We start from the raw sequence: 15,508 nt of genomic DNA on the forward strand, positions 1-15,508 counted from the left end.
ATATTTCATATGGTACTTTTTTCATAACCCAATTAGAATAAAAATGTGCGAGTCAATTTCTAATGTTTAATATCCTATACTTTACGAACCAAGTATAGTTAAGTGTAACAAAAAATGGTTCACGGAACTCACATACGACTAATTTAATTATAAAAAAAAGACCATTTGTATTTGTCATTGGCATTCTAGCCAAATAGCCTATAATTTATGTACATAAGGGATTGGTGGCAATCATTTATGTTCTTCTTGCATACGCACGACTACTTTGTTTCAAGGTGTCATTATTATTTAGGGGGACTGCTATTAGTACCCATCTAGACTATCTTCGAACAAACAACTGGAACATTTTTAAGGTTGATCATGCAACGAGTTAATTGTAAGACGACCCCGTTCAATTAATCGATTTCTCCAAATGTATGGAAAAGCTTTCTTCAAGAGTCAAAGACAAGATCAAATGCCAAACACCTCTATTAGGACTTCCTTCTTCCTAGTTCATATTGAGGTGCAAGAGTTATTCATCAAACCTAGGCCATCAAGGGTTAAAATAAATTAAAATTCAAAATGCTTACTTGCTGACGTTTCGTGGGTCAAACTGTGTTCCTTTATAACGACGATAATATTAGTTATTAGGGGCTAAGTAATTCCAGTTTTTTATATTGAATGTGATCAATAAAGTAAATTTATTATAGTGAAAAAATAATAAAATAAAATGTTGAGAGAAAGTATTTATTTTGTCTTGAGAAGAAGGTTTTAATATGATTTTGTTGACTTGTTTATGATAAAATGAAGCATGCAATGTTGAATTGCAAACTAAGGTTCCCATGTTGGCTTTATTGCCGCGGAACTCACAAAAAATGAAAGATAGTAAAAATAAAGTTGGCTTTATACATTGAAAAAATGAAAATGTTTATTAAAAAGATTGGTTGACTTATTAAAAATTGCTTATTCTTGCACCGTCTTTTCATATATCTAACATTTCTTTTTTTTCTTATAAGTAGAAGATATTACAATAATGACAGTGAAGAACAAACCCAATTTCTCTTATATCTGTCCTAATCCTAAATTATTAAGCTATTCTTAATAATTATTAATTACACATATCTCACATCTTTGTCTTCATGTATGTCCTACTGATAGATATTTGAATTGCTCAGGACCATTCAATTCAAACTAAGATACTTGGGATGCCTGCATAATTAAAAGAAAGAAAAGATGCATTAGAATTTTTTTATAGGTAAATGTCAATAACTAATTGTTATGTTAGTGATTAATTTGGATAAATTACACTTTATGTTAGTCATCTCCAATAGAAGGTTATTTGAAGGGTTCTTAGAAAGATTTGGACCTTACATTCTTTTTTAAGAGCGTAGTGATGTGATTCTCACATTTAGAATGGATTCTTTTTTAAGAATCTACAAAAACCAAGATCTTACGGTAAAAAGGAGAAAGCTCTAAATATGTGGAGTTCATTGTAGAACTCATAAAGTAAATTAAGAACTCAAGTTAGGATCTTCCATTGAAAAATAAAATAAATTAAGTTCTTAAATATTACATGATATTTAGGGGTCTACAAAAAGGGAATTAGAAACCCAAAATGAGTTCTACAATTAGATATGCTTTATATGGTTTGAGTCTCACTCAAGTACTCAACAATACATCTTCCCATGTTATAGAATTTGACATTTTGCATCTTTGTAGTTTGTTCCAATATTACCATAAAGTCACTAATATTTTAATCTATTTTTAATGCTAGATATACATTAAAGATATTCATTTCAAAAAATATGATATAACCACAAAATCTTAAAATATCTTTTAAGTCTATAAATTTTTGTTTGGGTATTTTTTATTTAATTATTAACGCTTAAAACATTTACTATTTTATTTAACTTAAAAGTTTAATTGTACTTTTTCTTCCAAAGTTGTATAATCTTGTACATTTAAGACTTGTTTTTTATTTTTTTATAAAATTTTGCACCCATATTTTCAATCTTTTGCGAATTTTTTCTTTCCATAAATTGATTGTCCATTCCATTAGTTGATTGCTAATATAGAATGAGATGCTAATATACATGTTGTTTTGACATGAATCAATGCATAGTGATGACCTTGATGTTGTTTAATATGAGGGTAAAATGTGTATTTTAATTTTCTAATGTATAGGGACAAAATATGCAATATTTTGAAAGTGTGTAGATAAAATGTGCAATATTTTAAAAATATGGTAAAAAATGCAAGAAAATAATAAATAGTAAAAATTATAAAAAAAAATTAAAATTTACTTTCTTTAAATTTTGTACTATTCTAACTTGCAAATGCTACCCTTTTACATGTAAAACCATTTCATTATCAACCGTAAAATATCATTTTATTCCTAATTACACATCATTGTATTGGTAGTCAATATAGTCATACCAATAGACAACCAATGGAACATAATAACAAAATTCATAAAAAATTAAAAATATGAATGCACAATTTCTGAAAAAATATATTGTAGATTAAAATTGACAAGATTGTGTAACTTCGATAATAAAAAAAAAATTACAATTAAGTTTAACTTAAAAAAAATGTGTGATTTTTTCACCCAAATTAACCCGATGCAAGAACCAAAAACAAAGGCATGCATAGGCAGAATGAAATCTATTTATGTTACATCTTAAAAGCAATAAATAGTAAATTACCTCTCTACATGATCATCATCATCCATGTTTTCTGAGAAATCATAATCGGGAATTGGAACATGCCCCGACTCTATACTACTAAGATCTTCCAAAAGAATTGCATAATGTCTCTTCACTTCCTCCACCGATTTATTGCCAACTTCTTTGGCAATATTTTGCCACCGATCTGGGGTGTCTTCATCATACAAGGCCAATGCCCTTTCAAATTGTTTGTTCTGCAATCTTGTCCAAGTGGGAAAATGTTCTTTGTTGTTGTTCATCGAGTTTGAAGCCATTGGAGAGCTTTTCATTCAATTGATTGAAAGAGTATAAGAAGAGAATTGAAACAATTGTTGTACTTATCCTTTATCCATGTGTAAAGATTTACGTTGGTTTTGGCTTGAGTATAGGGTCAGTCGCGGCTAACATATATAAATAGATTAAATGAGTCACAGATATGAATTCTGTTAATATCTCAAGCTCATTGAGTTTCGTGGAAAAGATAAATATGAGAATTAATGTTTGATGACATGCCAATGATGATAACCCTAAAAGATTTGAGTAAATCTGATTGGTTATTAAGTATATTTATAGCACTGCTATTCATTAGGAAAAAACAAACATACAAACCTATGCATGGAAATGGATGTCTTTTTTATATATTTTTTTAACAAATATCAATTAAAACTAAAAATGTCTAGATATGTTATTAACAGAGTACTCGTTCTCATTAATATGATGAAATTGTTTTGGTACAAATCAGCATTTTTTTTAATATTTATTTGCCTTCTATCAAATATCATAGCATAAAATTGTTAGAACATATGTCATTCGTAAAATTTTTGTATTGCAATTTTGGATATATATTAGTGTAAAGTTTTTTTTTTTAAATTTTAATATAAAATTATTATTTTTAGCTTAAATAAGAAAATCATTTCATATCATATTCTCATGCTTCCATTATTTATGAAAAGAAAAACTTAATTTAACTAGGTTAGGGTTCAGTTTTTCCAAGTTGAGAGTAAGGACAGAGTCGGATTAAGGTTACTGTTCCACCTCAACCCTAAAAACCTATACTTTTTTATAATGATTAAATATAAGTTAATTACTTAATAGTTAAATGATTTAGATAATAATAATAATAATAATAATAATAATAATAATTAAAATAGTAAAGTTACAATCATATATTTAAATATAAAGTTATAATCATATATTTTTTTCTTTTTACATATTACTTAAATAAAAATATAATTAATAACTAAATATATGATTTGTTTAAAAATATATAAGTAAATTAAATTTTAAAAAAGTGACGTGGGTTTTTTTGTTGGTTTTCTGAACCCAAGAAAAAAAAAATCGGCGAATATAAAGTTGAGTTTGAAATTGTAAATCCATCGCATAATTTTTTTCACATATATGCTTTTGTAGTAAACAGCTTTTTACTTCATTATAAACATGTAACTTTATTTTACTCTATTTTCTGATTTCATTTCATTCATCATTGAATATTAAAACAAAACTTTTAACAAAAAATTTACTTCTAGCTATGTAGGTGTACTCAAATCGAATGTGAAAACGATGCATTGCATGTCCTTTCATTTTCTTTCTTTTCCACTGACAAGATGCGAAATCATGGAATAGGGATCATAATTATATAAAAGAAAAAAAAAATCAATTTCCATGTATTTTTTCGTTAATATATATTTTTTTAAAATTCATTACCATAATTTATATCAAGTTTTCAACAAGATCAGCTGACTGAAATAGGTCGTGGATTTTAATCATTTCGTCACCAATTCAAGAGTACTCATTAGTGCCAAAATGGGCTTTTGCAAAGTGGCCTCTACCACTTGTCTACTTCTGCAAATTCGATGGCCATAATTCTATCAGGCAAATAGAGTATTCTGAGTGTTGTTGATTTCTTAAAAATAATTTTCGGACACTCAAATTTATTTAATTAACACCTGATGAGAAAAAAAAAAGAAAAAAAAATATATAGGGTAAGTGATAGTATAATACATTATAAAGAAATTAATAAAAGTTATAAAAACATTAATTAGATATTTAGAAGAAAAAAAATGAGTTTCTAAAAATCATTGCTCGATTTCTTTTTTCATATTTCACGTCATATTTATTTTTGGCATTTATCATACTGATATTTTAATAAAGTGATAACGTATGTTGAATACTTTTTAGACTTAAACTAGTCCTATATTTCATAGGTTAGGCTAGTGTAATAATGGCTACAAAAATGGTGTGCAAGTGCCAACTGCTATTTGCCTTCCTTTTTCCTCCCTGAGACAACTTATAAGCTTTATGAAATTCAACCCAAAATAAAGTATATTTAAATACAAATTTAGAAGAAAAAAAAATTTAAGAATTTTTTATTCAAAAATACTCTTTAAAAAAAATCTCAAAAATCTTTTTAAACTTTATCTAAATAAGCTCGTTATTCATACACATACAACAAAATTCACACCAAATACAACTATAAGAGACTCAATTAACAATCTCATAATTGAAATAATTGGTCATAATTAATTAATCAAAACCTAGAGGATAGATCACTAATATTTTTTCCTATATACTATAAGGACATCCCAATCAACACTCATTTTCTATGCATGAAAGTTAGGAATTAAACCCTTGTTAACATGCATGTCTAAAAAATTTAAGTATCTACGAATGATGTCTTCGTTTAATATAGAGCACTAATAAGACAATAGATTTCTAAACAAAGAGAATCACAGTTCAGACTGAAGAACAACTAAAGACTGAAAACATGACACATTGATCAGTGTAGAGGACAAAACGTAATGACATAGCGAGGTGCCACACAAGTCTTGAGCACTGTGGAATCATCATTAGCATAGCTATAAGCTCGAGGGCAAACGGTCTTGAAAAGACGAGCAAACACAGTTGGCTTGCATGTTTTAGCAAACTCTCCAGTGCAGCAATACCTATCAGTTTTTGCAGCCAAACATGCACTCTTGCACCCCACAACCTTCCCATTACTCTTCACAACCAATGCAGAAGGGCAATAAACATTCAAGTTAGCCTCACACCCCGCAACACCACAATTGGCACCGGTATCAGCACCAGGATCAACACCAACACATAAGGGTTTCATGGACACTGGAAGGTTAAAGCCATCAACCAAACTAACATCATAGAAGTGCAACTTTGATTGAGAGGTTCCAAGGGTCATTTCCACTAGGGTTGCAGGAGGGACTCCACCAAGGCCATTGCATTGTAAAAGGCCTCCACAGTCACCTGTTTGACAAAAACCTTTGCCTGTTTGTTGGTCAAAGGAACAACCTTGTCTGCCCCAGATTCTCCCTGACCAAACCTTGGGGACTTGGACAACAATCTCTTCACCGCTTCCGAGGTGAAACCCACCATCTTTAGGTGAAGGGTGTGCTCCATTGCCAAGAATTCCAGGCCATACACTTTCTTTGCAGTTGTTTACAATTATGAGTTGTGTCCCATCTGTGTAACATATATAACAGCATCAAGGACGTTAATTAATACCGGAAAACATATACTTGATAACACTTATTTTTATTTTTCAAAACGTTTTGCTTTAGTAATTAATCAAATTAACTGAGTGTTTGCAACCTGATTAAGAAATTAGATCTAGAATGTGAAAGCTATAACAACTATTAGCTTTTCTTAGTAAACATGCAAAACTACATCCAAGATGTAAAAGTAAACACACTATTTGACTCATGTCAAATGGGATTTTAGTATAAGTATGGCTATGTTTCGATTTGATTAGATGCAATAAGCAGTAAATTTTGTGTTAAAGTTAAAAATTTTATAACAAATATACTTTTAATTAAGGTAAAAACATTCAAACATAAACCCAAACACATGCAAATGTGAGTCATAAGTAAAGCACCTGATCAGTATATGACGGAAGTTTAAGTAAATATACACAAATAGTTTTATATTACATGATCTCTTATAGAGTTCTCAAGAATGTCAACTAACTAGAGTAAGACAGAATAGAAAATAAATAGAGAGCAGGAATTGAAGCAAAAATGTAACATAATGTAACGAGGAAGTTCAATTCATGGTAGTAATGAAGTAATAATGAGTTGTGAAGCTTTGATGGAATATGCATGTGACTGTGAAGATCAGGGAAGAAGATGAGAACCTGTGAGGGAGATGGAGACCAGAATGCAGAAGAGAATGAAGGATGTAGGCATTGTATTTTGGAGAATGGAACCGTTAATTTGTGCTCTTTCATTCCCTAATAGTGCATAAAAGCAAGGGGAGTGAGGTTCCTTCATTTTAGCCATTTTCTACTAATGTTTCAAAACCGTTTCCCACTACTTTCACCTCTTTTTCTTCATCACGTACCAATTAATACTTCTAAAACAATCAAAAATTACGAAATTATGTTATTCTATTTTTAATTAGAGACGAAATATTAATAAGAGAATTTTTTTTGACAGTAAAATAATATAATTGTTGGTAACTACTTTTGTTTCAAACAAATCATGAAAAAATATATCCTACTTTGAGCCTCTTCGTAACCATTAATGTTTTTCACAAAAACAAAGATAAAGCATTAAAACGATTGTTGTACTATAGCTCATATTTGCTAAAGACGTAAGTATTAAAGAGGATCATGAAATACGTGAATTAATATTCTATTATTCTAAATACTTCATTAATATTAGAAGAAAAGAGGATATTTATTTAAAACATAACAAATAAAATATAGACAAAAATTGTTTTTCTTTTCTTTTATGTTTTTCCCCTACTAACCAACTTAAAAATCATCTCATTTTCTAATCTTTTTCTCTCTTTTATTTGTTTTTTTTTATTTCTTTCTTAAACCAAACAAAATATAGGCTTCAATTAGAGGAAAATATTAATTCAATTGAAAACCAACAATGAATTTACGTGTAATTCTTTGAAGAAAAAAAAAAAGAGTACTGAAGTTTTAGTGTTACAATTTAATTAAATTAATAATATTTAATATTTAATTAAGATTGTTTAACCATTAAAAATTAATAACAATTATTAGTATGATATTATTGAGAAATATATAAAAATTAATTTAATTGTAAAATAAAATCATATAGATTGGTTTAATTTGGCATGAACGTAATAAATGAATAAATTATTTAATTTTAATTATTTGATTACCATCCATAAGCCATTTAAGTAATTAATTATATACGAGAGTGTATATTTTTATTTATATACATGAGTGCATATGTGAACTCAACGAATTTTATTGATTATTAATTATTATATTTATAACATTTAATTTATAGGTTATATTTACTTTTCAAATTACTTTATTCTATGGATGAAAAAAATTCTAATTTGCAAGTTAAAAATAGTATTAGATAATTTCATTTTAAAATCATAATATTATTTTAATATTGTTATATAATGTAAGTTTTCTGTTTTTCATATGTATTTTATAATTCACTCTCACTAAAAAAATAGTTTAGTCTTCTCTATTTTAGCTCAGATAATAAACATGTTAAATATTTATTATATAAAAATAAAATTTATAAAAAATTATATTTATAATTAAATATTGCATTTAAATATATAAATTATATTTAAATTTGTAAAAATAAATATTTTTAAACATATGAATTGTATGTAATTTTTTACAGTAACATATAAATTATAATTTAAATTTATGATAAATAATTTATATTGTAGCATAACATTATTTTTATTTATTAATTTTATTTTAAAAATATTAAAATTTAATTTATAAATAATTATGATAAATAAAAGCTGAATTAGATAAGAACTTTAAAAATTTCTAAAAACTTTTTATCAAAGAATAACTCTTAAAAGCGTTCTCATACAAAATGAAAGTTTGTATTTAATATATAAAATTGATGTATTATTTAATTTCTTGTAATTGAGTTTACTTATGCAATTGAAGGTATTCATTATTGTTCTTAATTCTCATAACATGATATCAAAAGCAAGTTAATCCATTAGCAACTTTCATTAACAATACAATTTATAAATAGTGCTCATTAAAAATGCAATTTTAAATTTTATTCAATCACGATCCATCTTTTGAACTAATTAAATCACATTTAAATTATATTTAATTTGTACCAAATCAATTCTTAGAATCAACAAATAGTGTGCTTTGACAAATGTGACCATTTAAGATTTTATTTGTCTACATTCAATCTTTTAGATTAATTAACTCTCGTTTAAGTTGAATTTTGTACTAGACCAGTCTTTTGAATTATCCGACTCAAATTGACATCCTCATGTTAAAAAACAAACACTTAAAAGGCTTCCACCAAATACATAAAAGGAAATACTTTTCTCTATCATTAAAAGTTGTCTTGTAAGAGTAGATTTAGAATGTTTTTGGATATAAATCAATTAGTCATGTCTAACATGAAATTCACGTTTGAGATAGAAAAATTACTATATGTAATTTTAATTTAGATTTAGATGTAGAAAATCACGTCTTTAATGTATGATCAAACACATAATTAGACACATGCGTAGGTTTCATTCATATACATTGATTATTGTGCAATTGTTTATTTGTTCATGATGTAATTGAAATATCTATATATGTTGATATTATTGCTTACCATCCAAGCTTCTTTGCACAAATCCATCCTTAGTTGCAAATGTCACTTGAAAATCTTACACCATTCTCTCCAATATTATGATCATTTAGTACATTTAATTTATTCAATCATATATTTGTCTTTTGTGAATCTTTCTTTTTATATCATTCCATACTTTATACCACATTTACCGTGGTTAGTGCATTTAGTTGAATATTTTCATTTTTTAACCAACAACCAATCACCATGCATATTTTCTTTCCTATGATTTAATGACATTTGTAATATTTTGTAGGGATAAGTTTTTCATGGGTACTTATGTTGCCCCTATTCAATGCTCCTTTATAGGGATGATAATGGGATCCAGTGGAGGCGGATAGTAGTATACTTGTCTCTATCAGGTAAGATAAAAATTCGTCCATACTTATCCCATATTCATGCGGATACCTGTTAAGCGAATATTTATGAACTTTTTAAATATATGTGGAGACGCATGAATATTCATGGATAATTATGATTTTTTTAAGAAATTAAAAAATAAAAAATCATATTACAAATAATTTTAAGTTTGTATTTGATGTCATTGAAATATTAAAAATAAAAAATTAATAACTTTTAAACTTGTATTTAACATTAATTTTGTTGATATTAAAAATAATAAAAAATATAAGATAATCAATAACTTAAAATACATCAATTTTATAATTTAAGAAATTTTATTAATTAGGTACCTACAGATACGAATACTATCATATCCACCCCACCCCATTTATAAATGGGTAAAAAAATACCCGTACTTATTATCCATGAGTATCCATTTAGACTACCCATTTATTATCCATAATAAATTTTATTACAGATACCTGCAATTACGAATATTTTTGTCATCTCTACTATTTCACCCTCAAGCATCACAACCTTTAGCTATATCATGACCTCATTATGCTTCCTCTTTGCACATGTTCCAATGATATGACCAAAGAGACTACAACACTTGCACATCAGATGTAGCTCTTCATATTTCACATTGAACCAGTTATTGCGAAACCATAATCTTCATACCACACCATTTGGTTCAAGTTAGTGCCCACACACACTTTAGCAAATCACCCTTTATACATATTCAAAAGCACTATTCCATCCAAGATGATATTATTTCTGTTTACCTTGATTGGCCTACCCACAATAGATGATATAGCCAAAAATACCATTCATCCAAGACAAGAAAATCATATTTTAACTAGAGTGTTATTACTTTTCACCTTCAAAATCACAAGGTTTGAAGTTCTTGGCCGAACTATGAAATAATAAACAAATATCATCTTAGGCCTTCCTTTGATATTTTTCTCTCGATCTTCCACCAAATTGAAATTCACCATAAAATAAGCTTCATTATTAATGTCTAGCACATCCATCAACTTGCCTTCAACTAGACTCTCATCGTGAGGAAACTAATGCTTTTTCCATCAATTTGACAATCATAACATTTTTTTTTTCATGAAAGCCATAGTTCCTGAAGTATATTTTCATTAACGTAACATTTTGATTTTAATTTGTGACTATTCACTAGTTCAAATTTAAATAGATTCCTCTAAATAAGGTCCATATAATCTAATTTAATTTTTATTAAAGATTACAAGTATCAAACTATTATAAATAATCTTGTTTAATTGTTTGAATTAGATAAAATTACTATAAATGATAAAATTCTTTCTAAATATTTAATATAATTACATATTCAACTTGAAATTAAAATTACTTATTATCAAACTAAAAAAATTACATGTGAATTGATTCACATATTAGATCATAAATTTTAATTAACCAATAACTTGTCATGAAAAAAAAAAATCTTGTTGACACTAAAACGGTCCTTTCTATCTATATCTAGTGGTTATAGTGGTAGAACAAAAAGTCTTTGTTTTCTTAATCATAGGAGTATAAGGACCATGGTCTTACTCATGCTTTGTTTAGTTTGATGGGAGAAAGAAAGGGAAATTTTAAAACTAAAATTAAAGGAAAAATAAATACATTGGAATTTTATTTTTTTATTTTATTTTCAACTAGGTAAAGAAATGATTATCTTTTTTCTTCTTCATGATTTCGGGTTACTTGACATTTGATTTGATAATTACAAGAATAAAAATAACAACTAATAATAATAATAACATAAAAGCATGAAAGTTGGCTCCGGAGGAGAGGCACAAATATCGGTTTTCCCATTCGGTGGCAAAACAAACCGGTCCGGCCAGCTCTCTTTTACCGCTGAAACCGGATCCATTAACAGCAAAGCCAACTCAACCGGATCCCACTCTCAATGCCCTAACCGGTCCGTCCGGTCACATCTTCACGGTTCTCTTCTCTTCTTTTGGACTCGGTTCGTTTTCTCTTCCTATTCCGTCTCTCCCCCATCGATTAAAAAAACAAAAAAAGCGATTCATCAAACCGGGTATGCACTTTTCTTTTCCCTTCTCTCTCTTTTTTGTTCTTCAATTTCCGATTTTTTTTTTCTTTCAAAACCAGACCCAGAATCTGTAAGGATTTGATTTTGAACAAAGACTGAAACTTCATAACAATTTGGCTCTGTGGAAACTGAATACAGATTTGGGTCACGAGAAAGTGATTGCTTTTGTTGCCCTCACACTAACATGGCTGTTATGTTATTGTTATTAATCTCCGCAGTGGTAGTGGTTGGTGTGATTATAGGGAAAAAATGGGCTCAAATCTGGAACCAGTGCCAATTACATCCCAAAAGCATGACCCGGCATGGAAACATGTTCAGATGTTTAAGAATGGGGATAAGGTGCAGCTAAAGTGCATATATTGTCTGAAGATGTTTAAGGGTGGCGGGATTCATAGGATTAAGGAACACCTTGCTTGTCAGAAAGGGAATGCATCCACTTGTAGCCGTGTCCCCTCTGATGTGAGGCTTCACATGCAGCAGAGTTTGGATGGGGTTGTGGTCAAAAAGAGGAGGAAGCAGAAAATTGAGGAGGAGATTATGAGTGTTAACCCTTTGACCACTGTTGTCAACTCAGTTCCCAATCAGGTGGATATGAATGAGGGGATCCAGGCTATTGGAATTGAGCACAGTTCTAGTCTGGCACTGAATCCTGGTGAAGGAATGAGTAGAGGTATAGAAAGGAGGAAGAAAATGAGAGCCAGCAAGAATCCTGCAGCAGTTTATGCAAACTCTGAGGGTGTTGTTGCTTTGGAGAAGAGTGCATTGTTTCCCAAAAAGATGGACAACCACATTCATATGGCAATAGGCCGGTTTTTGTATGATATTGGTGCACCTTTTGATGCCGTGAACTCAGTCTATTTTCATGAAATGGTTGATGCAATTGCTTCAAGGGGGGTGGGTTTTGAACGGCCCTCGCATCATGAACTTCGGGGTTGGATCCTGAAGAATTCTGTGGAGGAAGTGAAGAATGATATAGATAGATGCAAGATGACTTGGGGAAGGACTGGCTGTTCCATTTTGGTTGACCAATGGACAACAGAAACCGGTAGAATACTGATAAGCTTTTTGGCATATTGTCCTGAAGGCATAGTCTTTTTGAAGTCCTTTGATGCTACTGAGAATTCAGCTTCTGCAGATTTTCTATATGACTTGATAAAACAAGTAGTAGAAGAAGTTGGAGTTGGGCAAGTGCTGCAAGTGATCACGTCTGGTGAAGAACAATATGCTATTGCCGGTAGACGGCTGAGTGATACTTTTCCTACCCTCTATTGGAGCCCTTCTGTAGCTTATTGCATTGATTCAATACTCGAAGATTTCGGAAATCTTGAGTGGATTAGTGCAGTGATCGAACAAGCTAAATCTATAACAAGATTTGTGTACAATTACGGTGCAATTTTGAATATGGTTAAAAGGTATACCTTAGGGAATGATATTGTGGATCCTTCTTTCTCACGCTTTGCTACAAACTTTACCTCATTGAAGCGGATGGTTGATCTTAAACACAATTTACAGGCGTTGGTCACTTCTCAGGAGTGGGCGGATAGCCCATACTCAAAGAAAACAGCAGGTCTTGAAATGTTGGATTGCCTAAGCAATCAAACATTTTGGTCCTCGTGTGACATGATTGTTCGTCTAACGGTTCCTCTCTTAAAGATTCTGAGAATAGCTGGTAGTGAGATGAGACCTGCAATGGGATACGTTTATGCTGGAATGTACCGGGCAAAAGAAGCAATTAAAAAAGCTCTTGGTAAGAGGGAGGAATATATGGTGTACTGGAATATTATACATCATAGATGGGAAAGGCTGTGGCATCATCCTCTTCATTCTGCTGGATTCTACCTTAATCCAAAGTTCTTCTATAGTATTCAAGGAGATATACATGGTCAGATTGTCTCAGGGATGTTTGACTGCATAGAGAGATTGATACCTGATACAAGAGTCCAAGATAAAATTATCAAAGAGATAAATTTATACAAGTCTGCTGCAGGAGACTTTGGGAGAAAGATGGCAGTCAGAGCTAGAGATAATTTGCTTCCTTGTAAGAGGCCAATGACCCATTCTCCTAGATAACATTAGTATATTCAATTGCTATTTTGTGATTTAACTTCCCAATATTAAGTAACTTCATTGAAAAAATAAATTAGAATCAATACATAGTACGTATAAAAATAGTTATAGTATGGGAGTGTTGATGTCAAAACTGATAAGCTGAAAGAGGACAAAAATTCACTTGTGTCAAGGCTTTACGCTTTGACATGATGAACAATGCTATAGAAGTTGAAGTTGAAATTTTCTTTGAATGCTCTGCACAAATAACTTTAATCACTGTCAGCATAGTTCTTTTCAAATCCTGCACCGATGGGTTATAACCTGTCTGGATTTACACAAACAACAGTTGGGTTCTATGTGTGACTTTTGTGCATGAGAATTTAAATTTGTATCACACAAGACATCCATTTGAGTTTTTCCCTTCTTACTTTCTCTCATGACTTCTTTTTAAACTGCCTCGTCACTTGCATATTATTTTTTTTCAGCTGAATGGTGGTCAACATATGGAGGAGGTTGCCCTAATTTATCGCGGTTAGCAATTCGTATTCTCAGCCAAACATCTAGTATGATGTCCTGCAAGAGAAACCAGATTCCTTTTGAGCAAACAGTCAACACAAGGAATTATATAGAGCGCCAACATCTTACTGATCTTGTTTTTGTTCACTGCAACTTGCGATTAAGACAAATGTGAGCTTGAATTGTTGTATATTTAAATTGTTTTAATGCAGTTGCCAGTTGAAGGGAATTATAATGTATTGTTTGGTTTTTCTTTCTTTCAGGTTTATGAGTAAAGAACCAGATTCTAGTGATCCCCTATCATTTGACAGCATTAGCAGCGTTGATGAATGGATCAGACCAAGGGATTTATATTTAGACGAGTACGGGAACTCAGATTGGATGGCACTGGATCCATCTTCTGTTAACACAATGCTTTTAAGGCCTTTAAATGATGAAACTGAAGAACTGGGTGAAGGTAAACTGCATGTACTTATAAAGGATATGGAAACTGTGCGGTAGAAAATGTTATTAACTAACATGTTTTCCGCTGATTATAGGGTTTGATGATGATGAGATTTTCAGTGATGGGAAAGATAGTGAGGATGAAAACACTGGAGACAAGTTGGTGAACCTTAGCGAATGATCAGTAGAATCATGCTTTTGTTCGTGGAATCTGTGCTGATAGCTTTCTACATTATTGCCTAATGCAGGAAAAAGTGTAATATCCACATGTTTCAATTGTTTCCCAAGTGCTTGTTGGCAGAAGTTGATCTTGGAAATAAATGGAGGGAAACTGATGAGGTGGAAAAGAGGGGGCATTCTATTTATTGTTAGATATATGAACCGGCATTATTGCAATGCTCTTGTACAGTTACGTGTTCTATAGTTAATAGTCATGCTGCATATCTTGCACTACTAGTAGTGTGTACAGCTCTTGCAAACTGAAAATAAATGAAAAGGAAGGAAGGGAAGGGGCTAATCGAACCTTCAACTTTTCATTTTTGCCCGGGATTTGTCTAATGAATTACTGTAATAGATGATCCCAAATCTACAAGCTCATGTGTCCTGATTTTCCGCTTCTTTAGGAGTGGGATTAACGTGGACGTTATTAAAGAGTTTATGTAGTGCGTGTTTTGTAACCATCGTGAATCAAACTATTAATTGTGAACTTTTTTTTTTAATATAAATACATTTAATCTCAGTAATTTATTTATTTTAATAATAATATATTTGACAGTTAAAAATAT

The 15,508-nt window shown here is 30.2% G+C and overlaps 2 protein-coding genes and 1 non-coding gene across 3 annotated transcripts; 1 reads left to right on the forward strand and 2 right to left on the reverse strand.

Moving 5' to 3' along the window:
- Window positions 1-798: 798 nt before the first annotated feature.
- Window positions 799-4,461, reverse strand: LOC109816704 (uncharacterized). Its single transcript, XR_014432844.1, has 2 exons — window positions 2,685-4,461; window positions 799-1,188 (listed from the first exon to the last, which is right to left on the reverse strand). It is a non-coding gene; the product is annotated as an uncharacterized LOC109816704 (transcript).
- Window positions 4,462-5,118: 657 nt separating this feature from the next.
- Window positions 5,119-7,270, reverse strand: LOC109816725 (thaumatin-like protein). Its single transcript, XM_083071356.1, has 2 exons — window positions 6,826-7,270; window positions 5,119-6,155 (listed from the first exon to the last, which is right to left on the reverse strand). The coding sequence occupies exons 1-2, from the start codon at window positions 6,968-6,970 to the stop codon at window positions 5,461-5,463; spliced, it is 840 nt and encodes a 279-aa protein (XP_082927482.1). The 5' UTR covers window positions 6,971-7,270; the 3' UTR covers window positions 5,119-5,460.
- Window positions 7,271-11,442: 4,172 nt separating this feature from the next.
- Window positions 11,443-15,400, forward strand: LOC109816702 (uncharacterized). The gene is made up of 5 exons (XM_020381788.3): window positions 11,443-11,699; window positions 11,933-13,752; window positions 14,249-14,450; window positions 14,543-14,736; window positions 14,819-15,400. The coding sequence occupies exons 2-5, from the start codon at window positions 11,964-11,966 to the stop codon at window positions 14,902-14,904; spliced, it is 2,271 nt and encodes a 756-aa protein (XP_020237377.1). The 5' UTR covers window positions 11,443-11,699; window positions 11,933-11,963; the 3' UTR covers window positions 14,905-15,400.
- Window positions 15,401-15,508: the final 108 nt, after the last annotated feature.

The sequence above is a fragment of the Cajanus cajan genome, chromosome 3 (assembly GCF_000230855.2).
Source record: "Cajanus cajan strain Asha chromosome 3, NIPB_CcT2T_4, whole genome shotgun sequence".
NCBI classification, from domain to species: domain Eukaryota; kingdom Viridiplantae; phylum Streptophyta; class Magnoliopsida; order Fabales; family Fabaceae; genus Cajanus; species Cajanus cajan.